General features: G+C 31.3%; 1 protein-coding gene across 2 annotated transcripts; it reads left to right on the top strand.

Moving 5' to 3' along the window:
• The first annotated feature begins 1,181 nt into the window (after positions 1–1,181).
• On the top strand, positions 1,182–26,946 carry LOC144838459 (ubiquitin-conjugating enzyme E2 E1-like). Of its 2 annotated transcripts, none has more exons than XM_078693833.1 (6): positions 1,182–1,302; positions 1,719–1,935; positions 11,728–11,778; positions 20,180–20,312; positions 21,633–21,780; positions 23,654–26,946. In XM_078693833.1, the coding sequence occupies exons 2-6, from the start codon at positions 1,724–1,726 to the stop codon at positions 23,749–23,751; spliced, it is 642 nt and encodes a 213-aa protein (XP_078549959.1). In that variant the 5' UTR covers positions 1,182–1,302; positions 1,719–1,723; the 3' UTR covers positions 23,752–26,946. The 2 variants fall into 2 exon arrangements, with proteins under 2 accessions (XP_078549959.1, XP_078549968.1); XM_078693842.1 differs by having other exon boundaries at positions 1,204–1,277.
• The last annotated feature ends 139 nt before the right edge of the window (positions 26,947–27,085 follow it).

Genomic DNA, 27,085 nt, shown 5'->3' on the forward strand with positions numbered 1-27,085 from the left:
CCAAAATTGAGTTCCCTTTTTCCTCTCCCTTATATCAAATTATAAAACTGCTACAGCCAACTCCTCCTGCGGCTTCTGTATTTTTTTTTGTTTTGTCTTTTGTTTTTTTTTCTCAGTTTCGAATGTGGACTGAAGAATATGATTATGACTATGATTGTTTTATGATTTTTGATCCTGAAATAGAATGGTACGTCCATCCACTATCATAACAAATCGGCCTTCAAATAAGCCTACTTTACATCACATTACATCTTTTTGGGGATCTCTTTCAATCACACGCTCGGGTGGGTCAATAGATCCTCGGTGGTCCGGTAGGGTAGAATTTCCCCTTAGGTAGGACGGTACGTCACCATTTTTCAGAGGTGGGAGGAGAGGGGAGGGATGGGGCATGGCGGGGATCTTGTCACTATATCTTATCCGGTTTTACTGTAGTCACTCCCTGAGTGGGCATCTTCGATCCACTGTATCAGTTTTTGTTCCTTTAAACTATTTCTGCCCCTCAGACACCCCTTTACGATTGCTTTAGGAGTGATCCTCTCCAGCAGTAGTCTAATTCATAACAAAATGCCTTAATACCACGTGGTTTTGATAAATCATGAGCAAGACGAACATAGGTACATCTAGTATCTATACGAACGTTTTCTTAATTCACCAGAAAGTCCTTTTGCTTTCGGCACGTGGGTGTGGGGATTCCCTTCCGACACGAGAACAAGCTCCCATAGGGAATTCCCCCTTTGGGTAGCGGATCTATCCCATGTCCCTCCTCCCCTTAATTTTGACCGGATACGCCAATTGGATACTGCTGTCACCCGCGCCGTAAAAAGTTCGTATGCCCCTTACTTACATATTTTAAAAACATAACTTTTTTCCAATGCAGTGAAAAAAAAACAAATTGTGTGAGAGTCGTTCTAAAACGTTTGGTTTTTCGTCATCAAAAAACGAATAAAAAAAAGATATATCTCTTTAATTTGTAATGGTGGCTGGTAAACAATTGTCCAGAATTACAAATTGTCAATACATCATTCACATGTAAATGTATAGTATTATATGATTAGAAATTTATTAAAAAACTGCCGACATTATTTACGTTACGGATGTTCCAAAATATTTGTAGTGCGTTATGAAAACAGAGGGGTGAGGTCGTCGGAACAGCCAATTTACTTAGGCTTGCTTTGATTACACGGTGCGCGAGTCTCCGGTGGTCGTATTCACCCAAGCTGTGTTACGTTTGTATGGCAAGAAATTATTGTTAATTTAGCGTCCTGCACATTTTCTTGGTAATAATATTACTTATTTCAAAAGGTATGTTGATCTATAAGTATCAAAGTATAGGATGGCCGAGAACCATGGTCGTATGTTTTGTATTTCTGTTGGAATAAATACATTTTACGAAAGTGATTCGATTGGGACTTGGATGTGTTGTTGATTTCTCAGCAGTGCAGTGCGGTCAGACGTCTAGTCAGACCCTGCAAGAATTACTTCAAATAAAAACACTTTTTTATATAGAACAGTTTATCATTAGATTGAATTAGAATAATATTAAAATAATAGGCCCTTAAATTAAATCCTTTAATGTGCAAGTTGTTTGAATGTGCATTTTTTACATGTCATTTTTTCTCACTAAGTGGTTGCTCGCTCCCCACTTGCCCAGATCGTGAGGTCGTCTGAGTTGATAGATATCGTCAGGCAGTACATATTTTTCTTCTTTTTTTTCACAGAAAACATGCCAAACGAACGGAATACTAATAACAGAACACCCAATGGTGCGCAGGCAACAGGTAGTGGGGGAAATAGTGGTGCAAACAGCAGAAGAATTGGCCCTACAAACTCCTCTTCTGAACGAGAACAAACTGTTTCTCTGCCGCCTGCTCCTGCAAAAACGACTCCGTCCTCGGGAAAATGGAGTCAAAAAATGCTGAGCAACAGCGCAAGAAGGTATTTTATCACATAATTATATCAATATTAACAGTTATTTTAGTCTTTGTGAAAAGAATACCCGTTGATTTCCATTGATGGGCTGTTTGTCTATCGATCAGATATCGGAGTATAATGCACTTAAATAGAATGTGTATAGCTCACTGCTAAGTCCATTTATACGCTGTCGTAGACTGACACTAGCTCATTTGCATATAAGCTAAAACATCGTGTCTCTAAAAAACACTCCTACTTATAAACATCCACATAGTCAGATATTAATCCATATATGATATCCTATGTTTTGATACCAAATTTGTTAGATTTGGTTAAGAAATGGCAGAGAAATTAGAGTTTTTATTTTCAATTGAAACTGGCAGCCATGTTTCCTATTCTGTAGGCTTTGTTCACAGTACTGTACACTACTGTAGGGAGTGTATGTGTTGCGAGTACATTTACTAATTACTTTCATATTCATCCCAATTGATTACTGTTTAAATCAAGTAAAGAATATCAAATGTAAATTTAATTAATTCTAAACAATTGTAAGATTTTTTTTAAAGGAAATATATTTTATTGTTGTTGATTGTGGATCAAGGAATTCAGGTAATCAATCAAGGGATTTTGTTTTAGTACTCGACAGTATTGGTATAATTAATAAATAACTATGGTTTTTAATATTTAAAGTATTGTTCTAATTGACAACTGAATTGTTAATATTAATTTTCAACAATTCTTAGTTTTGTTTTAAAATGTAATGCTATTATCATCATTACGATCAAATAAGGATTAAGAAATTACTGTGACATAAAACTATGATTATTAATTATCGTATGTAATTATATCTAGGTAATAATTGATTCTAATTATTCATAACTAAAGTTCTAAATGGTAAATTTATTTTACATATTAAATTATAAAAGATTAAATTAAAGTAACTCGACACATTATGGTATTATCAAATACTATATTTGTTGATCTGTTTTAACCCAGGGATATAATCTGCTGGAGGGGGGAGGGGGAGGATAAGAACACTGATGTCTGCAATTTCATAGATTATTATATTGATTACATGTACTGTATATGGATTTTTAAACTAATTAGTGTATATCTATCCACTGAATATCAATTTCTTATTATAATTGAAAGCTTTGTGTTGCTATTATAAACACATTTCATACTGTAGGCCGATTTGGTATAGCCCCTTCTCCATTTTAAAGGTTAAAGGGCCTTTCAGGAAGGGCCCCATACATATCCCCTATTTGTTCATCGCCAAAGGGCGTGCCTCTCTTCTTATCAGGATTTGCTCGTCGGCGGGGTCTGAGTTAAAACTTGACGAGACGTGTCATCTTCAGATAGCATCGGGCATAGTTTTTAGGTTGTCTGGAGAACATTAAACATGTTTAATTTTCTCCAGACGAGACGACTCACTGGGTCTTGTCTTATACAACACTGTCTGAGTTGACCATTAGATGTCCTTCCTGTAAAGTACATTGGGAAAGATGCCGTAAAACCTTGAAGCCCACCAGAAAAAGTCCTAAAAAAGAAAGAAGCCCATGGGCTTATTTTCAGAGTTTAACGGTGTACCTTTTAAATACAGTTTCTGTACTGTAAATCCTCAAGACTCTCCTATAAGGAGTTCTGATCTTATACTGTACTTGCCCCAATGTTAGACTGGAGTAAACTTATCTTTCTTTGTGTCAGATTCACCAGTGAAATATTATACACCAATTGGCTGATTAGAAAACACAAGATCGATCTAGCCTACAGTAGTAATTTTTTTAACTGTTGACTGAAAAAAATCTTAAAATTTTATTGTATGATTGTCCAACGTACTAATTGCATATTACTAACTATTGACATTTTGAGGCTGAAAAATTGTCTTAAAAAAGAAAATTGATTGTTCATGTTGATGCTGTATTTTGGAAGAAAGAGTGGGGATGGGGGAGGGGAGAGTAGGAATAGAGGTGTTGGTATTAGCGAAAAAAATTATTTTTAGGCTGCCTTATTACTGTATATTAGCCTTACAGTATCAACATTTAACAAAATCCTGTTGTTTACCTGTACCTGACTAATTTAATATACTGTAATTAAATGAGCCAATTACATAATTGATTTTAATTTTAAAGTTAATTATTATTATATTAGCAACATTTATTTGTAATTCATTTGAGTAAAATGTACTGTAGTTTTTTATTTGATTTGAATTTATTAGGAAAATCATCATAAAAAATACATACAGTACAAAGTGATAACATAAATTACTGACATTACAAATAATACATTTATAAAATATTTGCCAGGATAGCCCAAAAAGCTTATCAGCTTATTTCCATTGGGATCCTTTTATAATCTAAAATAAAAAATATAAACATTACAAAGTATTGCATTAAACACGTAAATATAACAAAAACAATAATATATAAACAAGTTAAATTAAAAGACTATGATTGGTTTTTATTTAATTCTGTATGTTGGTAATTAGCATGCTGTTGTGGTTATCATCTTCTATAAGAACAAGGGGTGACATAGAGTTCACGCAGGAAGCTGGGTGCAAACTTTGAGTGAAAGGTGTTATTTGGCCTTTATTTTATTACCACATGGGTACTAAAAAATGTCTTAAACTCACGATTAAGATCACTTTCAACTCGTTTTAAAACAATTATACTACATTTATGGTACTGTATATATAAAAGGAGGTAACACTTAAAATTAGCTTTATTTGTTTAAAGATGTATTGTCCCTTGAAACACAAAAAAATGAAGGTCAGAATATTCTAAATTTAAATTGGCCATATCAAAGTAATATTAAAGTTATTCACTTTCAGTCGAAAATTCGAGCCAAAAACAAGAAGTTTACGTAATTAACAGCTAAATTAATTTGATTACATTTCGTCTGGAAAATCGTCGCGAGCGAAAGTAAACAAAGATTTCAAACCATGATTATACATTATGCATGATGCTAATTAGGATTGTTTACAACTCGTCACGGTTGAGAAGATGCTTTCACACAGATCGCGAAGAAGTTTTATGATTATGCATACAGAGTAGCCAAATAAGCGTGTTGCATTATGAGATATGTTTTGATCGAAAACTTTGACTGGAAGTCAAAGTTATTTTTTGAACCAAAAAACGTCTGTATTTCAGTTAAATTATTTTTTTCCGACTAATTTTTGGTGAAAGTTAATAACTATTATGATACTTCAAAATGACCCACTTTTAAAAAAAAAATTTTTTTTTCTTATTTTTTTGGAATTTGACAAAGGGACAATACATCTTTAATGAAAAGTTGTTTCTTTTGTATGCAAATTATTAAACAATTGGGCCACAAAGTATTCCCTAAATATGTAAACAATTAGTACTTTATTCCCAGAATGATACTTCCTTTATTTGTTGTTTTCAATATAGTGAGTGACAGATTTCTTTTTCTATACCTGTTTTTAATGCATTCAATTTTACAGTACAAAACCAGTATCTCACTTTAACTACTGTACTGTATATAAACAACACAGTAGGGTAGGTGAAACATAATAAATAAATTTGGTAACTGCTTTATCTGTCATTATTATGAGATGCTAGAGGGAGAAGTGATTGTTTGACATAATGTAACCTCCTCCTGACCTTGTCAGAAATGTATATAAATATAAGTTTGTCTACTAACAGTATTGTCAACTCTTAGAAATCAAACCTCTTCCAAAACCAGAATTCCTTACAGTACTTACTAACTGTATCCAAAAATTAACCGATAAAGTTCCTGTGGAAACGGGGTTTCCGCTTGAGAAAAATTAACTGATAATTCAATGACTTCATTTAAAATCCGATGATAATTTTCCGATTAATGCGATCATTTTTAAAGCTTAGATTGATCATACGCTTAAAAAATTAACTGATTAAATTGTTTGTTATGGTTACAGAACACTGCCTATCTCCAATATAAAAAATTAGACCGTGAAAACCGTGGCCGATTCCTCACAAAATCACCGGCGCACATTGTGAACAAAGTGTTACTCATGCCAATTGGCTCAGCCGATATCTCTAGTGTGCACCAGGCTTTATGCCACTGCTGGGCCACCACTCTACTGTACTGTACCTTACTGTACTTCTTGGTCAAGTGCTCAGGTTTGATCTAGTCCCAACAGTAGGTCATGGCCGGAATCGAAGTGTTGGGAGCAAACTAATACACTATACATATCTTGAATAGTTACTCTAGGATAAATCATTCTTTTGTTGTAATTAAAGTAGTTCATATTGAAAAGGATAAAATCACCCACTATACACAAAGAAAGGACATGCCAGTTGTATCCTAAGTATTAAGCACAATGCAATTCTAAATCTGTTTACATACAGTATTTACTGTTTACAGGTCTAAAGAAAGATCGGTTTGCAAACTTCTGTACGTTAAGTGCCTCCATCCAAGTAAATAAATTTCTTTTTTGGCACCAAAAAAATATAAAAATATTAGATGATGATATCACATGCCATTAACAAGATTGAGTTATGCCTGTAAAAACTCTTTTGCTGCATTGCGTTTAGAATTGTAGAATACTGTTTTTGTTACTGAAATTTCTTATTTCTCTACCATTTATTTTTAGACCTTCCACATACTGCAGGCCTAGCTAGTTAGTTAGTTGTCAACTAGCATCCCACCCTTCCACATAGAAGATCTGATCCTCACCCACACTAAGATTTGATAGCTACTGTATACCAATACTCCCCTGCGTTTTGTATAGTAATGCATACCACAACTTCCGATAATACTCATAGGAAAAACCTCTTGAAAAAAAAAATACTGATAGAATGTCTGAAACATTTTTGGCAGAGTTTCAAGACATACAGTAAGGATAATGTTGACATTTTAGTTGTCATCAAACTATACAATGGCTTTTTTTGCGATCTTGTATTTCTACTTCTAAAATTCTACAGTGATTGGAAGACATGTTGTAGCTTGTATACAACTATCAGTTACGTAGGCCTACATTATTTTTTAGTTCATGTCCATGTTTTGTAGTGTATTTTTATGTATCGCAAAATAAATGAAATTAAATGAAATATCATCACTTATAAATAAATTCATCTTCTATCTCACTCGAATAGCAATTTATACAACACGGAAGCATGTGGGATTATTCCATTAACAAATAGGGTTATTTTAGTACAATAGACCAGATGTTTTTTATGTACTGGTAAGCAAGAAATAGAAAATAGTACATGTTGTCGTATCAATTTCCCATATGGTGACTGAAAAGAATAATTTTTAAGAATTGAAAATTTTTTTTTTTCATTCTGTTTGAATAAAATGCCTCCCTCAAATAAACGTCCCGCCACATGCATATATACACAATATTGTAATAAAAAACATTTCTATTTGTAGTAGAATTCATTGATTGACATAATCTATAATTTACCAAAGAATTGTTATACAATTTTTACTGTATTTTATCAGAATTCTTGATTTTTGTTGTATTTTTCCACACCGAGGAGGTATTTATTTGATTATACATGTTTACCATATTACATCCAAAAAAACTAAACGCCTCCCCAAATAAATTCCCCGGAAAAAAAAACCTAAACAAAATCAGAAACAAACTACACAGAACTTCTTTTTCTGTACAGCGTATTATAATCATGGAAGATGTTATACTCTTTGCTACAGTAGCCTTTGTCTTCACAATGCTTCAATCACCATTCATTTAATTAGTTGGCACATTCTTCTTAATTTATCACATGCTAATTAAAATGGCTTTAAAGAATGAAATGTTTGCTCATTAAGAAAAGGTGTTAATTGACTTGAAAGTAATGGATGAATGCAATTTTCGTTCCAATGTAAATACCACCGTTGATTTCAGTGCTTTTTAGGTTCTTGTTTCTGTAATGGTAAAATAATTTAACTGTTATTTCACCATGCTCTAATCATGGACCTATAATTTATAGGTCCATGCTCTTATCAATAGAAGCTACACTATAGAGGCATAATGTACTTCTTTTCTACTACTACCTACTGTACTACCAGCAAAAAATATAGAAATGATTTATGTCTACATAATGCAAGCTAATTGAAAAGTGCGAAAGCCTCCTCCTCCACTATTGGTATTAGCACAACTTGAACAATACAATGTTGTGTAGCCACAAGAAATAAATTGGTGCGGAACAATCTCTATTCAAGCCACTGAGAAAGTGGTCACGTTGAGACCATACCAACTGTACTAGTGGCTATGGCCCTGCTATAAAAGTGAGAATTAGTGTCAATTTTTGGTAAAATTACATTTCAGTCTAATAGCAAATTACCAGTATGCAGTGATGAATTGCATGTTCATGTTTCGCTTGTCACTGATTGACCCAGGAAAGATAACAGAATACCCATTTGCAACATAAAAATCAAATAGAAGTAATGTTACAGACTTAGTGTGGTAGAATTCAGTGAAATCAAACTTTGTTAAAACATTTTAAATTATAGAGCCATTGTTTAGTGTTTCATTGCATATAATTTATGGCCATAAGTACTGTAACTATATAGTTATGTGAACAAGAAGAGTTCAAATAGAGTTTACAGTTCTGTATGCACTAGAACCCATCTTTAGACATCCCCCATTCAAGGGACATCCCTATTCAAGGGACGTTGCTTTCTGTATTAAAGGGACACTTCTCTATCGAAGAAAAAAAAAAAATTTCCTGTTAACAAATAAAACACGTATATGGTTTTTAACACTAGCCAGTCCATGGGACATCCCTATTAAAGGATGCTTTGTTAGGTCCCAAAGGTGTCCCTTTAATAGGGATTCTACTATATCTTGGTGGTTATGATGCTTGGCTACCACTCCAAGGGTCCTGGGTTCAAGTCCCGTCACATGTCAGGATTTTTTCTAAGGACAAAATTACAACTCCACTCCCAAAGACTTGTATAAGACTTTGTTTATGTAGAGCATCTTGTGTATATGTTTGTCTTGTGAACCTCTGAGGGTCCCTAATGATCGGTAATTGCTGGATGGATCACCCTCATTAAATATGGTGTAAAAAAAAAAATATAGAAACTATCGATATTTTAACAGAATCTTTAGTGTGGTACGCATTGACATGAAGTAAAATGATAAATACATTTACTTTATAGCCATTAGCAATAATACCTATGATGTGTGGAAACCAAGTTATTTAAAATACTATTCATGTATGTAGGAATCGTACTCATGTAATACATTATGATTATATATTAGTTTTTATAACATAATAACATTTATCAAACTGTATGAGACCGAGAAGTCTTAATATTTCAGATTTTTAACAAATAAATGAAAGAATTTACATAAGTTATGATAATGAGAATCACATTTTATTTTGTGGAACAATTACAGTATATAGATTCATATAAAATTGGTGAAATAAGTGATCCACATTATTCAAATGTTTAGACATGATTATATCATCAAAATGAAAATGGTGGTAAGACATACAAAAGATAATTGCCTGAGCAAAAACTGTGTGTGCTCTATTAAGGTTTAAAATCCTTTTGGGCACAAACCCCTTGAGAAGAGTGCTTTATTGTGATAGATAAAATGATAAATGAGATTATAGTATTATGGTATAAAAGTATAGTATAGTTATTAAAACATAATTAATATTATCGTCCGTAAACAAAATTAATATCTTTCAAAGCTAAGTCATTATGCAATTAAAATTACTCAAAGGTCAAATTAAGGTCAGATTCTCATGTTTGTTGCTTAGAATGACATGAGAATTCAAGCTCTGTGAGTTGTAACCAAATTGCATAGAGAATGATATTACTGTATTCATTTCCATTGAGTTATTATATTACAGCTAGAGTGTCAACTGCAACAAAATCACTGCTTAAAAGGCGGTCCACCATTAAGGCCAAAGAGTAAAGAATATGGCTACATCACGTTGGCCAGTCAGATGCTAGTTTGAAGCCACTATGGTAAACGCCTGCAGAATGTTGAACGCAAGAATATTAGAAAGTTACTCGATAGATATAAACATTTTAGGATTTTTTATATTCATAAAAAAAATATTCAATGCTGTGGCTCAAAATAAGCAAAAATACTAAATCAAAACAATAAAGCACAAAAAAATGTTATCATTTTGAAGAATTACTGCCCTGTTCTCAACATTTCCCTAATTCTAGTTGTATAATACGTTTTTAATATGATTTATGCATTTCTTGAATACCATATTATAGTAAATAGAAAAAAGGCTGTCCAAGGTTTTCTATTCATTAGTGCTTAATTGTAGTTCAGACTATTTGCTATTTAATATTCTGATAATTCACTAGATAAATATTAAAAAGTATATTTTTATATAGTACAGGGATACAGAGAAATATCCACATTTTATATGAGGTTTTTTGTCTCATTTTTATTCCTAGCAGTAAATTTATCTGCAGCAGAGGGTACAAGTACAATGAACAGAATATCTTCTATATCAGCATTAACTCCTAAAAAGCTAGCTATGATTGTGTTTTGTGATACACAATAGCTTGTGTACACAATCAGATCTGAACAATGATATGCAAGTGGTTAATTTAATCTTGTTTGTCCTTGCTTTTCATTCATTTTAAGTTAATTAAACTGATTAGCACAGCTCAGTAGCGTTTTTGTTTTTAAAATACGATTTTTGTGGGTGTTAATTGAACACATTTTTTATAAAGGCAACACTAACTAAAGTCACCAACAAATTAAGAATTATAATTAATGTTATCAAACATGAATAATATGGTGGTTGTTCCTTTTCAAGGACTTGAACACCATCGTAAAAATAATTTGTATACAGTAAGTATAATAAAATGGAAAAGAGTGATATGATATGATATTGTTAATCATTTAATCATTCAATGATCATTTAACACCATGGAGTTCAAAACTACTTCCCATCCATGCAAGAAACAAGTGCATTACAATTCAAATTTTAAAAAATGGACAATAAAAAGAAAAATCTTGTGAATTCTGTAATTCTGAGATATTTACATCATTATATCATACATTTCGCAGATATGGCGAATCGTTTATATCAATTTAAATATAAAAACATGTTATTTTGCATTACACATACAGAAACCTGATCATTATAATTTTAATTTGGGGTACAGGTAATCACTTAGTAGTTGAACATTACAGTTCAGTGCACATATCCAACAGCTCAATTAATTAACTAGTGAAACTTTGACCCCGTTGCTAACAATGTAGACAACATGGTTGTGATACTAAAGACTTTTGATACTGCTTGATGGATTGAATTGACCCTTAAGTCCTGTTTCTATTGAGTACTAGGAGGATCTCTGTTTTTAAAATAGGTCTACACACAAAAAAAAGCGATCTTAAAAAACATTTTTATAGATCCCAAACTGATTCCGGTTTTTAATGGCCAAGAACTATTCTTAAAATTGTATGATATCAGTACAACCCCTCCTTTAGTGCACACCTATTCAGTGGATACTTTTTCATGAAATGAAAGAGGAAAGTGCCAACCCCTATTTTATGGTATACCACCCCTATTCAGAGGAAATTATTATTATTGATACACTTAGTCAGTAGGTTCTACTGTATATGCTATATATCTACCATATTTTAAATAACTATACATGGTCCCGAAGGTGTTCCCTTGATAGGTTCTACTGTATATGCTATATATCTACCATATTTTAAATAACTATGAATATTTCTTTATTTTATATCTCTATATTAATAATAAATATGTATTATGTGGCTGTGATGAGTCTATTGAGTAAGAGATGCACGTACAATAGTGTGAATAAGTTGTTATGCTTCCTCATCGTTTATTTGTACAATTTATTTTTTATATTTTTCAGAATCCAGAAAGAGCTTGCCGAAATAACCCTAGACCCACCACCAAATTGCAGGTATGGAATTTTGTTTTCAAATTTTTATGAAAAACACATAGGAGGATTGTAGTAATTCTTTATACATTTTATTCATTCCAATATACAATATCTGAGAAGTTTAAAAAATGTTAACATAAACAGCAGGTTTTTATTTATATTTTTAAGTGAGCTGTTTTATTTTCATTTATTTCGAAATGTATTGATACCAGTAAAACATTTTACGTTTATTACTCTTTCTGTTAAAATTATTATCGCTGGTATTCAATAATAATTGAAACGGTATCACTGAAGGTCAGTTTTCTTTCGGACCAATCTGACCATTAAAGCTGGAGTGATGATTACGTTGATACAACTGTCAAAATATTTAATCCTCACAAGCCAAGTACAATGGAGTGTGAAATAAATGAAGATTATCACGTTTAAATTGCAGTTTGCAACTGTTCCATAAAAAAATGAACTCTCCAATTCAGTTGATTATAAAGTTTACTAATGTCAATGACTACTAAATGTTAGAAGACAATTCTCAGTAAAGGCGAATTTACACAGACGAGCGGTAACAGTAATACAAATTTAGAATCTATGTTCTTCCTTATGACCATTTACACACAATAGAGAGCGGACGGGTGGTTTTTCCGCTCATGATAGATACAGATTCTATGTGGGACGAGCTATGCGATTTTCCGCTTACCATTACCGCTTACTGTTACTACTATAAGTACTGTAATTTTAGTTTCAAGTCTTAATACAGATCTAGCTTTCGATTTGCGACGACCAATGTACATCATGTTAGTTCATTGCGCGCATGCGGAAATATTGATTGGAACGTGTGTCCTCGCTCCCTACCTCGACACAGGTGAGGAGCCCAGGCGATGACCAACAACACATAAACTGTGGGCTTCTTTTTGAGGTTTTACAGTATTTATTTGTCAGGAGCAAGTAACTGGCATGCGCCCAAATAGAACAAATTTGCTTTTATTCAATCATTAACACTTACAGTAATAGCATTACAAAAATGCTAAAAATAGTACAAAATCATTGTGTATACAGTTTTTAATATGTTGGTTTATAAAATAAAAAAATAGATTTATCTTATTCATTATCGTCTTCAGCACTTTTAAATACACATACTTTCTGTTTACCTTGCATTACATAAAATAACTTTAATATATTAATATTTTTTTCTGAATAATAATATAGTACAAGGTTTGATATTATTACTTATGTGGTACCTGGTAATAATATATATTAGTAGTTCATAACAAGTTCAAGGATTTACCTAAACTGTAGACACTCATTTACATTTTCAAATAAAAATGTGTTTGCCACTCAATTTCAACTCCTATGATATTTAACCAAAGTCCACTATTTATTTTTACCTTGTAATTAGGTTACAATTATGCACTCTTCCTCCATTACTCATCCCTATTCAGTTGACACTTTTCTATTAAGGGGACACTTTCCTGTGAAACAAAAAACGGGCAATACATGTTTTAACACTACAGTCAGCCAGGATTAATTCAACTTTAAAGGAACACTTTTTTGGGGGGATCCCAAAAAGGTCGTCTTAATAGGACTTAATATAACTACTATATTTATGAAAATAATGTAGTTGTTATTTGCTACTCCACCTCATTTTTCACCTGATATTGTGCCATTTCACTCCTACAAAATTAATCTTAATTTTTACTTTAAAAAACTGTTTTCCAGCACATATGATACAAATTTATATTATTTCCATAATGATTATTTAATGCAATAATTGGAATGTTTTATCGTATTTCAGAATTAAGTGCTGTACAATATGATAATGATTTATAAGATGAATGCTTTTAAATTTAAGATCTTTAACATTCTTATAGTAACATGCATCATTGCATTGTATTCCATTTAAAAAAAATTTTTTTTAAAATTACATGCTACAGAATTAGCTAACATATAAGTCAAAATTAGAGTTATAGTGCAGTGTCGGTTTAGTATATTCCGTGCCTAGATTACCTGGATAAACCAACAATAGCACTCTCCATCCGTGCACCCGTATCGGATTTGTATTGTCCCATCTTCATTTCTCGAGTTCTGCGCGAAGGCGTTTATCCAGGTAAGCGGCACTCATACTGTGACCAGGTTTATGGTGCACCACCAAGGACAAATATTAGTTATCATGTCCATTTCGACAGCAATTTATGGAGCACTAATATTGCCAAATTATGATAAAATGATTTTCAGATCGAATTAAAGGTCATCATATACCTGTAGGTATATATTTCCTCATTATAATCACAAAATAGCTTGCTACTATTCCATCCCGGTATAAAACTATCATGACTTTAAACCTAACCTTATAATAATATAATCCCTTTCCAGAAAAAAGACGCTATTTTGAGATACGCCTTACTGTACATGGTTACCCTGTACATATATTCCCTGCCAGTATTCCCATTTTGGCAGCCAAACAATGTAACTTGTTCAGACAAAGACTGGCAACCAAAAACATATCTTGGAATATCTTGTATCCTACTGTAAATGAAAACACCTACTAAACTATTCCCAAGCCAATTGGGAAATAGGTAACTTCCTTTGATTTCCTATAGTATAACATGGAAATATTATTTGACATAATTGACTTAATGCCTGATTCACACAGAATATAACAAGGATATCCCCTGCTATAACTTACTGTGCATTCACACACTAATGTACGGTAAGAACAACATTTGTTGTGTTTAAGCTTGATTATGAATATCTAATTTGTGTCTATTCTCATGGAGAATATTCAGAATATTCAATTCCTGTTAACCTTTGACCTACTGTAAGTAACGGAATCAGTGTACATTGTAAACATGTTCTTTATGCCCAAATGTCATCTAAACTGTTTATTTACGAAGTTGATGTGTATGTATGTGTTTTCAACTGTTTATTTACCACATTGATGTTTCTTAGATTGTGTTTTTATATTAATGACGTTGATGTATCTACAGTAGTCTCTGATTGTTTTTATATTTCCTTTATGTAAGGATATGAAAGCTTTCAATAGAACTGTACAGTACGATATATTCTTAATAGAAATTTAGAGGAACTTGTAGGATCTGCTTAAAATATCAATTTAATTTAATTCAATTATACTTAAGTGGCTAAATAAAATAGTGGAAGATTTATTAGGCAAGTACGGTATTAATATAAAAAGCAAAAATAATGTTTATAATTGAGCATCTGATTATATTCGGATGAGATTATATATTACTTATTACCGTATACAAAAAATGAAGTAAATAATTAGCATTTTAAACTGGAAGCTGATAGCAACGAATGGCACATACAGTGTATACTGTTAGTCCTAATTGGTAGATTTTTTCAATTGAATATTTCTTTATTGGCTTTAGAAATTTTACCAAAACTAATTCAAAACACCTATTATGGGGACACATTGAAAGTGTCCCCTTAAATAGAAGTTGACCATAGTGTTGACAGATATTCAGCTTTATTCGTTTTATAGGAAAATGTCCCCTCAAAGGGGGTTTCAATTGTAGTCAGTTTAACTAGTATATTCAGTTCTTGTATTAGTGTATTGTAATTGTTCTGTTGTTGAATATTGTTTAAAAACTCATCTAATAATACAATATCTGAATACACAGAATAGACTGATAACAGGTTTATGTCGTTATATGTGCCAGTCGTATTTGATTGGTTTTTACGATCAAATGACTTGTATAGGAAATAGGAAGTAGTACAGTGAAGACCTGATGTAAACAAGCGATATCAAGAGACTGAATTTTACATGCTGTACAGTCTGATTCCTATTGAGACATGGCTGTTGAATTAAATGTACACATCCCCTATGCTGACCTTGGCTCTTTTAATATTATTGCATACCTGGACAGTCAATGCTTATGAGGTGTTTAGAATGTCGTTTACCTGTTTCTATCTCACTTCATTCAAATACTTTCGCATACTGATAAATTGATAAATTTTTTAAAATATGAACATTAAAATACAGTAGAACCCCTCTTTTTGGACATCCCTGTTAAGGGACACCTCTGAAGGGACACTCGTTGGGTCCCAAAGGTGTCCCCTTCATATGGCTTAACATAGCTAATCCAACACACGTCCGTACTCTTCTGTGTAAAATGTGCTGTACAGTATATACAATTTGTCAATAGTGTTTATATGTAGATAATATTTAATAATCTTACTGTAGGCCTACATGATGCTAATATGAAATCATCTACTGTATTTAAGAAGGCTGGATCTGCCACTTAAAATATTTGAAGAGAACACTTATTTGCACTTTTAATGTGTGTCCTTGGACTGAATGTAATGTACAGTTTTTCTGTTATTTTATCGTTTTTATACAAACTGTACCATGTAAAAGAGTTAAATATTAATTTATAAATAGTATAAGACATTTTGTCACAATTGGTTATGTTTTATATCATTCTAGATACGCAGTTACCGGTACCCTTTAATGTTTTTATTTATCGTCAACCCTGATTGGCTGTTGAGACGCAACATACTGTCACACCCACATAAACATTCATGTGTCTTTCATAAGACATGATTTCTTATTACCAAAAATCATGTGATACCTTCTATTATAAATAATTCTATTAAAGATTGAGTAGTTTTGAAATGTTGAAGGGCAGTTTGATATAGTAATTTAATTAAAATCATTTTCAGACGAGCATTGAGGCACAAATGTAAATGCATTATTAACTGAGAAATTTTGGATTAGGCTAGCAAAACACTGTCAGTGTCATATCAGAGTTTTGTGTAGGGTGTGCCCCGGTGTGTATACTCTGTTTTGCTGTGAAAGTCTGGCGATGTGAAAGGGTAACAGTATTACTATTAATAGCCCATAGAGGTTTACAGTGCATTGCTGTGATCAACACATCTGAACACACTACTGAATGGTGTACAAAGTATATTTATTGAGAGTAAAGTGGCTTGTTACAATATTACACAGACATATCTTGAACACGTGCTTCTGTCCAAGTGCTGCCTCTCACATAACCAAGCCTGCCTCTCACACAACCAAGCCTGCTAGCACAAGCTTGGTGGAATATGTGTTTTTTGTAAGCATTCAGTAGGCCTATACAATTTCATGTCTCCATGTTTTTAGTATAGTAGTTAAAATCACATAAAATTTATCACATATTTATACATACACTAGTTTTATAATAGTGTTAAAACTGACGAACTTGCACATTTTGAGATTTCTTCAATTAATTGTAACTATTCAATACTACAGTACAGTCTGCTATGTGTGCCTATTGAATAATAATATTTTCTGTTTCATTTGACATAATTATTGATGGACATGCATAGACAGTGTTAATGTCATCACCGTTAATCGAGTAACATACTGTGAGGCAAATTACAGAGATTACTATTACATGCACAAAGATATTCAGAATTATGTTGTTGTCTTTGTATCGTACATGAGGTCTATTTACACATTAAAAACAACGACAACGATGCATATACCTAGTTAAGAAGAAGAAATATAGAATTTTGGTAAGGTATTTTTAGTTTGTCGCACCCTCTCTCTTCTCATAAATCGCAAACAAGTTCTAGTGGGAGGTTCCTGGTCAGTTGCAACCATCATTTTCATTGCTTATTATCAAGATATCACATGCTCGTCTGATACCATGAGATTTTTTTTAATTGCTCTCTTTAATTACTATTATAATTATTGCATTAGATAATCGAGATGTACATAATTTGTACATAATAACTCCAGCAGAGGGGTGAATCACAATTGTTGTAATAGCTGAATCAATCAATCACAGCTTAGGCATTGTGCTGTAAAATGTTGAAGTGGCACTGTTGTAAGTGTGATTACCAACAATACCACATGTTCCTGTTTATACAGTACTACCAAAATGTACTGTACAGTTGGCAGTAGAATAGGGGGTTATACAAAAATATAATGTACACATTTGATATATCAAATATATTTCTGTAAATAGTTTATGGATATTATTATTCAGTACATTGCAATAAATAATACTGATATTATTTTGTTATTTATTTTAGCCTGTAACTTAGTAACTGAAGGTGTAAAACTTCTTTCTTTGCATATTTTTATTATGCTATAGACAGAATAAGTTTTGATGATATTTTGATAAATATTTTGATGATCTTCTTCTTCTGTTCAGAAGATTATGAAATAAAAAATCCTATGCTTATTTTAAAAGATGGAAACATCCTGATATTCATAGTTGTTTATAGATTAAAATCATTAGATTTACATACAGTGTTTGTATAAATTTTGAAATGTATTCATGCTTCTTGAAACATCCTGGTATTGAAAATTCATTATTGGTTGTCTAGATTATATTGACATTTACAGTGTTTTGCTAAACAACAAACAGCATGTATTATGCTTTAATATTAAAATGAAAATATTGCATTTTCATTATTGGTTGTCTAATAGATTAATATTTTAACATTTACAGTATTTTGTTAAACAATAAAATAAAGATATATTTATGCTTATTAAAATGAAAACATCCTTATTGCATTTTCATTATTGGTTATTCTAAGATTAATATATTATCATTTTCAGTATTTTGCTATCAAATAAAATAAAGACATATTCACATGCTTGTAAAATGGAAACATCCTGATGTTGCAAATCCGTCACTGGTTATATATTGTCCAGTAGTAGATTTAATTTGGATTCCTTTTAAATATCACGACACATACTGACATTTAGAGTGTTTTGCCCGACTATTCAATTTCATCAGTGACTAGTGAAGTGTTGGTGAATTATTCTCCATGAATATCACGATCTTAAATTTGTAGTATTAGTATACCTACTTTGATGAATAATACATTTGTTTCTATTTATTTGTGCAAAATATATAAGTTTTTAAATTCATATCCAAAGGCAAATTAATGAGGGAGGGTAACAACTAAACTGTGGGTAACAGAAAAATGTTCATGAATTAAATAGTCAAAAAACAAATTGATGATGACGCGGAGGAACCATTTTAAAATTTCTATTCCCATACTGACATTTAGAGTGTTTTGCCCGACTATTCAATTTCATCAGTGACTAGTGAAGTGTTGGTGAATTATTCTCCATGAATATCACGATCTTAAATTTGTAGTATTAGTATACCTACTTTGATGAATAATACATTTGTTTCTATTTATTTGTGCAAAATATATAAGTTTTTAAATTCATATCCAAAGGCAAATTAATGAGGGAGGGTAACAACTAAACTGTGGGTAACAGAAAAATGTTCATGAATTAAATAGTCAAAAAACAAATTGATGATGACGCGGAGGAACCATTTTAAAATTTCTATTCCCAAGCACTTCATGATTCAAGACATTTTGTTGAGTCCATTTAAAATAGAAGTTCACTTTGCTTGGCATGGTTAAAACAATAAAAAACAATGATATACATCAAATTGCAAATCGCTATACAAATTTAGATTGAAAATGACACTATAGAATTAACGTCAAACATTAGAAGCTCGGAAATCAGAACTAACCAGAATATAATCAAAATGATAAATCAAAAAGGTAAAATATATAGATCAAAAAGGTCAAATCACACAACAAATTTTAAGAAAAATGTTAAATCACATTTCACAACCAAATAACTTTTTTAATTAACTTCTTTATGTAAATATATATATATATATTTTTTTTTTAATTTATGTGTTTAATGCAATACTTTGTAATTTTTAGATTATTTATTTTAGATTATAAAAGGATCCCAATGGAAATAAGCTTTTTGGGCTATCCTGGAAAATCTTTTATAAATGTATTTATTTGTAATGTCAGTAATTTATGTTATTACTGTTGTGTTGTATGTATTTTTGTGATGATTTTCCTAATACCGTGAATTAAATCAAATCATTAGGGACAGCTTATAGGAGAAGAATAAGTGGTTGATACCAGTAATTTAATCTGATATGGCTTTATCTTGTTCATAGAGATAATATAATATTTAAACAATAATAAATGTAATCAGATAACCAATTTTATCCACAGTTAAGCAATGTGTACCAAGCCATATAATTTGTATTGTACATTTACACTTATGTTCGACAAGGGTGTTTTTGTAATAAGGGATTCATTACAACAAAGAATTATACAACACAACAGAGATTGGACTTTTATATTATTATTACTAAAGCTCTGTCTACACTATCAAACTTTATGTGACAAAAAAATGTGGTGTATAGACATGATGATGTCAAATCACTACCGTATTTGGGCATATCACTACCATATTTGAGCACATCACACTTTTTTTTGTCAAACTAGTTTGATAGTGCAGACAAAGTTTTAGTAATGTATTTGGATACTACACTTTTATTGTAGTCGTACATATAATATGTATATAATGTATTTTATATAAAAAAACATTTCTTAAAATATGTTTCGATTTTTATTGTTCTTTCAGTGCCGGACCAAAAGGAGATAATATATATGAATGGGTGTCTACAATTCTAGGACCTCCAGGCTCTGTCTACGACAGTGGCGTGTTTTTTCTTGAAATTCATTTCTCACCAGAATATCCTTTCAAACCACCAAAGGTAATTTGCATTATCATAAATATATATGGTTTCCAACAAGCGTAAATACCTCAGGATTTCCCACCCGCTCCGGGCTGGTTTGAAATATATATTAAAAGTACAATTCCGTTCATTTTGAAACCCAATGATTACAGATATATTTGTACTGTATATAGACAAACATACAAACTCTCTCTTAAGCTCTGTCCACACAATCAAACTAGTGTGACCAAAAAAAGTGTGATGTGCCCAAATATGGTAGTGATATGACATGATCATGTCCACATAAGGGTACATCACATTTGTTTTGTTATTACATAAAGTTTGATGTGTAGACAGAGCTTTATAGTAAGCTATAGATTACCCATTGTGCATAGTAGTATTTCTAACGTGTTGAAATTGTACGTATAGGTATCGTGAATACTTGAATTGCTTAGTGTTCATTGTTTATTATAGCAGTAATAATGGTTTCTGTTGCTTACAGACTCAATTGAATACCGGAATATCACCTTTTGATTGGCACTAGGCCATTAATTAGGACAATTTTGCAATCCTGTGATCCTTACTGTACATTACTGTCACAGTTAGTCAATTGATTCTAACATGTTACGATCAATAATAACTTGACCACGGATTTAAACTACTGTATACTATTAAGAACAAGATTGTTTTGTAAAGGGAACATGAAAATTGGTAAAACAAAATCAAAATGTTTGAAACGTCTATAATTAATATGTGTCAATAGTGTACGCTACAGTATGAGGTAATTTCCTGATTGATCATAAAATCAAAACGTTCCTTCGCTCAACAAAGCATCCATTCATAAAAGAACTGATAAAGAAAGCCTATCTGGTGGTAACTGTAGAATGGTCCCACGATTGTTTTGTGAAGGAAAATGGAAATTGGTAAAACAAAATCAAATGGTTAAAACATCTATTATGTGTCTATTAGTATTAATAAGAAATCCATTTATTTTGTTGAAAATGTTAATTTTACACTAGGTGATTGTTATTAGAACATCATTCTAATTATTGATCATTAGTATTAACAAATAATTAGTAATAATTGTTTTCAGTATTTTGTTTTATGGAGACAATAGTATATAAGAAAAATAAAATATTTTTGTATACATTGAATTATTTTTTTGTGCATCGCTAGTGTTTAAAGCTTTGTCTACACTATCAAACTAAAGGTGTGATGTCCCCAAATATGGTAGTGATATGACATCATGGGCACACCACACTCTTTTGTCTAACTAAACTTTGAAGTGAAGACTGAGCTTTAGACTTGTTTCTTGTTTAGTGACCACTGTTTAAAACATGTTTTCATTGTGTCTTCCAGGTTACTTTCCGTACCCGAATTTATCATTGTAATATAAACAGCAGCGGTGCTATTTGCCTGGACATCTTGAAAGACAACTGGAGTCCTGCCTTGACAATTTCAAAAGTGCTTTTATCAATATGCTCGTTACTCAGTGATTGCAATCCAGGTAAGCCTCCATTCGCATTATGTTTATGCATGTAAATTAGTATCACACATAATTAACTTGTGTTCACACTATGCTGATCTTCACAAGCCCCATACAAGTATAATGGTATGCTCTAATTACATCCTGGTTTTTTTCCTGTGGAGATGCAAACGGCACTCAAATAAATGTTGTAAAATTATCGTTGCTGGCATGCAAATAAGCACTGCCTCAAAATATCAACTAAAGTGATGTTTTTGTTTACAAAAAATGCCATAGCTTTATAGACTCAAATGTCATGTGTTGACATTGATATACTGTATAATGTGATAGATTAAAATATGTTTACATTATATATTATTAAGGTATGTTTACATACCTCGACATTATCTTAGTGCAAATAGTTCATAAACCAAAAGAGCTTATGAGGTTAATATTAGTTTCCATATGTAAATATAATGATAGTAATATAGTATGCAATGCATAGAATATTCAGATAAGAGAGGGGGATGTTCGGTGGGGATCTTTAAGGGCCTCAATCTTGAACAGACCTAAAACTGTTATTAAAGTGAAGATATTAATTAATATCTGTAATTTCATTGTTACCAACCTTATTCCTTTCTCCAAACACCTTTTATCCTTAATCTGAATCCATTTAGGATGTAATCTCCTTTTGGGGATTTAGAGGCATATCCAAGAATTCATATTTTTAATATATCAAGTATTTTGATATTACAGAAAGGATTAGGTCTTTTAAATTTCATCTACAAATCGTGTACTATGGTATTTTATTGAGTAAAAATATTTCACATTTTTTTATTCAATATGACTATGCCTCGTTGAATGAAACATTCAATCACTCAAATTGTGAAATAATCATACTATTATTGAGCTAAACAACATCCATTATACATCATGGTAGTTAATAAAGAATTATTACAAATCTTGTCATTAAGTCTAGTTATCGTGAGTTCTAAAATGATAAAAACTGAAATTATAATAAAGGATGCTTTGTATTCTGTAGCCTCAGTTTTTACTGCATACAGCTCAGCAGATCAATGATTTATTGCTGTTTGTCTATTAAACAAAGGCTTGTAGCAAAGTGACTCATTTCCAAAGTGTGCAATTCCCTAAAGCTAGCTAGTTTTTAGGCTGTTAATTCTCATATAATGTCATATTGCATTGTAGAGTCCTGTGTAGTAGCACAATTAAAATCTAATTTTTACATTCAATTTTCATACTGAATTGTATCTATAATGGATTATACTTCTAATTATTTTCAGTATTTGTTATTAAATTAATAGATAATTAATGTATATTCTTATGTGTTCAATAAGTACAAAATTCAATCAGCAATTATTTAAGATCTCTCTTCCCAATTCCATTTTTTAACATAAGCTTTAATTCGTGTGTTAAGAGAATTTTTATTGGCCTCAAAGAAATAATGGGACTTTTTATCACATAGGCAGACTACATAAATTTATCCTAATTTTGGAAATGTAAAAGCCAGGACAAAATCCTGGATCCGCCATTGTATCACACTCACAGATTTTGCCCAAATGAAACCGAGTGGCCATATTCACCAATCACACTTAGGCTAAGGGAAACACTTCCTTATTCCTTTAATTCACATTCGAATAATACCACTTATAGGAAATCCTATATTATAGGAAATATTTATTCAGTAAAATATCTCACTTTAAGTGAATTAAGTTAAATTATTTACTGCAGTGAGTTCATTATCTTCAAATCTTTTCATAAAAATTAAATTAGTTTTATTAAATTGAGTTATTGAAGATTATCGTATTAGATTAATATCTTATCTATAATTTTACGAGGTAGAAAAAAATCGATCAGCTTAAAAACAAATTAAATTTAATGAGATTTTTTTTTTCAGATGATCCACTTGTAGGCAGTATAGCAACTCAATATCTTACAAACCGTCAAGAACATGACAGAATTGCCAAAAGCTGGACAAAGCGGTTTGCACAATGACATTTTAATGCAGAGATAGAACTCTCAAATATATTGATTAAAAAAGACATTTTAACTTTTAAAAATAAAACTTACTTGCCAAGCTTATAAAAGTGAAGTTGCGAGGAAAGTGGGATATAAGAAACAATGTTAAGATTAAAAACGCATGGATTTACGCAAGTTGTTTTATAACGTGGTGTTATTTATCGAGGTACGTCAACTCACATGGAACAGGCGGTTATATTTTGACAATGCCATGAAGTCAAATCGCAATTAACCCAGCCATATAAACAGATAATTATTGGTTGAGGTTTGTCGTTCATTTTGATGTACGCAGCGCCATGGAGTCAACTCACGATTTTTACAATGTCTGTGTCATGCGTAGCAATATGAAGTTAAATTCCTATCATCAACTCATATGGAACAGATAATTATTGGTTGTATCGTGTGTATCATCATCACCTACATTGCAAAAAAACGAAAGAAGATTGTATTGCGATATTGCACAGTTCTATGGTAACATAAGGTGTACTTGGTTGTTAAGTTTAATCAATGTGCTAATTTCATATGTAAATAAACACTTGCTTCTTACTTTATAAATACTAAATAATCTACAGTAGATGTTAACACAATATATAAATACGACTTATGTCTTTCTTTGTGGTAATTCCTTATAATACTAAAACTGGACTCTAGAAGCAAAATTGTTTTTATATGTTTTTGAATGACTGGAAAAAAAACCCCAAAATATCTATTATAATTATCCAAGTTTGATGGTAATCAGCATGTTATTATTTTCAAATGAGGATGTTTAATTAAATTGTTTTTCATACAGAAATTGGTTGTTTATATTAAAGGGGAAAAGCACATGTTCCATATATTTGAGACTGATTTTAAAACCCCTAATCTTGCTTTAATATTCTTTTGGTAATAATTCATTTTAAATCTGAAAAAAGTGGATAAAATGTTAATTAAAATGCAGTAAATATGATCAATAATATTATGAACAGCCTCTCATTTACAGTAGTAAATTTAAAGCTAATTTTTAATAGGTATTTTAAAACACTGAGATGTTTGATACAATAAATAGTGGTTTTATAACATAATATATATAACTGCTTTTTATCTTTGCTATCCTTTATACCTCTCAAAAGACTTTTCTAATAACAAATTATTAGGAAAAAAAAGAACCTGGGAAGCAGAATTCATTTAACAATAATGTTCACTGGATTTTAATCTAAATTTCAATCTAGATTTTCAATCTTGTGTATAGAATAGACGTAAACATTTTAATTTATGTTTTATTTGTGGTAATGTAAAGCCTCGGCAAAACAAGAAAACAGTATCAATATTATTTCTTGAAAAAATATGTGTAATATTTGTTAGAAATAATATTCTGAATTTATTATAGGCTAATGATAAACTCCCAGTTACTGGAAGTGAATCAATTACATTGTTAAAGTTCTTTTTTTGTCATATTATGTCATGTTTAGTAGATTTGTTTTTTAAAATTTATTTCACGAGCAGTAAACACTTTGTATTATACACCAACTACCATTTTCCTAGTAATAACATAATTTATGTCAAAATATTGAATCGTGATGATGCTATTTCATTGCTTAAAGTATGTATTTAATGTTGATTGGTAGATTTTTCGGTTTTCGTACACCCTAACAAGAGATACCTTTACAGCAAAAGTTTGAGGTCATTTTACAGCAAAAGTTTGAGGTCATTTTACAGCAAAAGTTTGAGGTCATTTTACAGCAAAAGTTTGAGGTCATTTTACAGCAAAAGTTTGAGGTCATTTTTTAAAATGGCTAGAAACCAATATAATTTTCGTAGGTAAGCGATACAAAAAATAAACATAATTTTTCATTATATTCCTCTATATTATTGAATGCATTAAATGGTACGTAAGAATTAACCTAAAATTGGCTAATGAAAATGCTTTCCATCTAGCTGTCTGTGTACATAGGCAAATGGTTTGTACTGTATGCTTTGTATGTGATTTACAGAGTTCCAACCAACGTTTTTTTTCTCCATAGTGAAAGATAGGTTTTATTATGATGGTTAGGTTTAATATATAACATTATGCTCATGGTCACCGGATACAAATAATGAATAAATCATGATTTCTGCGTCGCTTATACCTACAGACAAAATTGGAAATGTCTGAAAGCTTTTTTGCACAGTTCCCACAATGAAACGTGCTAAAATGAATTCCTCATTTAACCAAATGAAAGGTTGGTAGTTAAAAAATGTGAGAATTGATGAAAACTTTTTTTTAACCAGGTAGTATTATTAATTAAATATAATTTTGTTTTGTTCACATTTTTTATATTATTATGAAAATGTAATCACTTTGTATTTATAAAGAGGGCGGTGTAGCTTTGTGTAATTAATCGTGCTTCCATCCACACAGCTGTGATCATTATGTTCCTTAATTACGTTCCATTTTCTGCTAAAGCTCTGTCTACACTGTCAAACTCTATGTGACAAAAATATGTGATGTGCCCATATATGGACACAATGATGTCATATCACTACGCCATTTGGACAAATCACACTTTTTTTTGTCAAACTAGTTTGATAGTGTAGATAGAGCTTTAGACATTTAGGAATTGACCAGAACCCAGGACTTGTTCAAATAAGGCAATAAAATTCTCAAAGCAACTATTTCCAATAAACCCATGTATAAGCCCACCTGGACGTAATATAATCCCATCCCTAAATTTGAAGTATGTTGTGTGGGCCTATAATACTTGACCACATTTTATGGTGAACAAGTGTGGGCTTACATGGAGTATTTGAACCATATTTAATTTTCATGAAAACAAACACACACACACACAAATGGGATGAGCAAATAAACATGATATGATAATAATTTTTGTTTTGCAAATTTTAGTCCTATTTGATGACCCAAATTCCGCCATTGTGCACAATGGCAATACAAGTTTGGTTCGATGTTATGGGAAAACTTAAAAATGATCGTAGACCTCAATATACCCTGCTGTCTCTCTTTATGTAGAAATAATGGATGCATGGTTAGAAAATAGTGCTGCAAATAGAGACACAGGCATTTATGTATTTGTCACTTGTTTTGTTTATTCATTTTTTAAAGTCATTTTTTACATTGCAAGAGTCAGTGTTGGTTAATAAAGCAATCAATATTGTTATTCAAAGAATAAAGCAAACAAAAATGAATTGATGAAATGTTATGTTTGTAATATTTATGAGTGGTAAAGTTATTTATGCAACATAAGTTCAACATGATACCTATATCAAATGTAATGTTCTGTTGGTAAGTAGTATTATAGAATTGCAGGATTTGAACTAGTGACCTCTTAACCTC

This window comes from Antedon bifida, chromosome 1 (genome assembly GCF_963402885.1).
Source record: "Antedon bifida chromosome 1, ecAntBifi1.1, whole genome shotgun sequence".
Lineage (NCBI taxonomy): Eukaryota > Metazoa > Echinodermata > Crinoidea > Comatulida > Antedonidae > Antedon > Antedon bifida.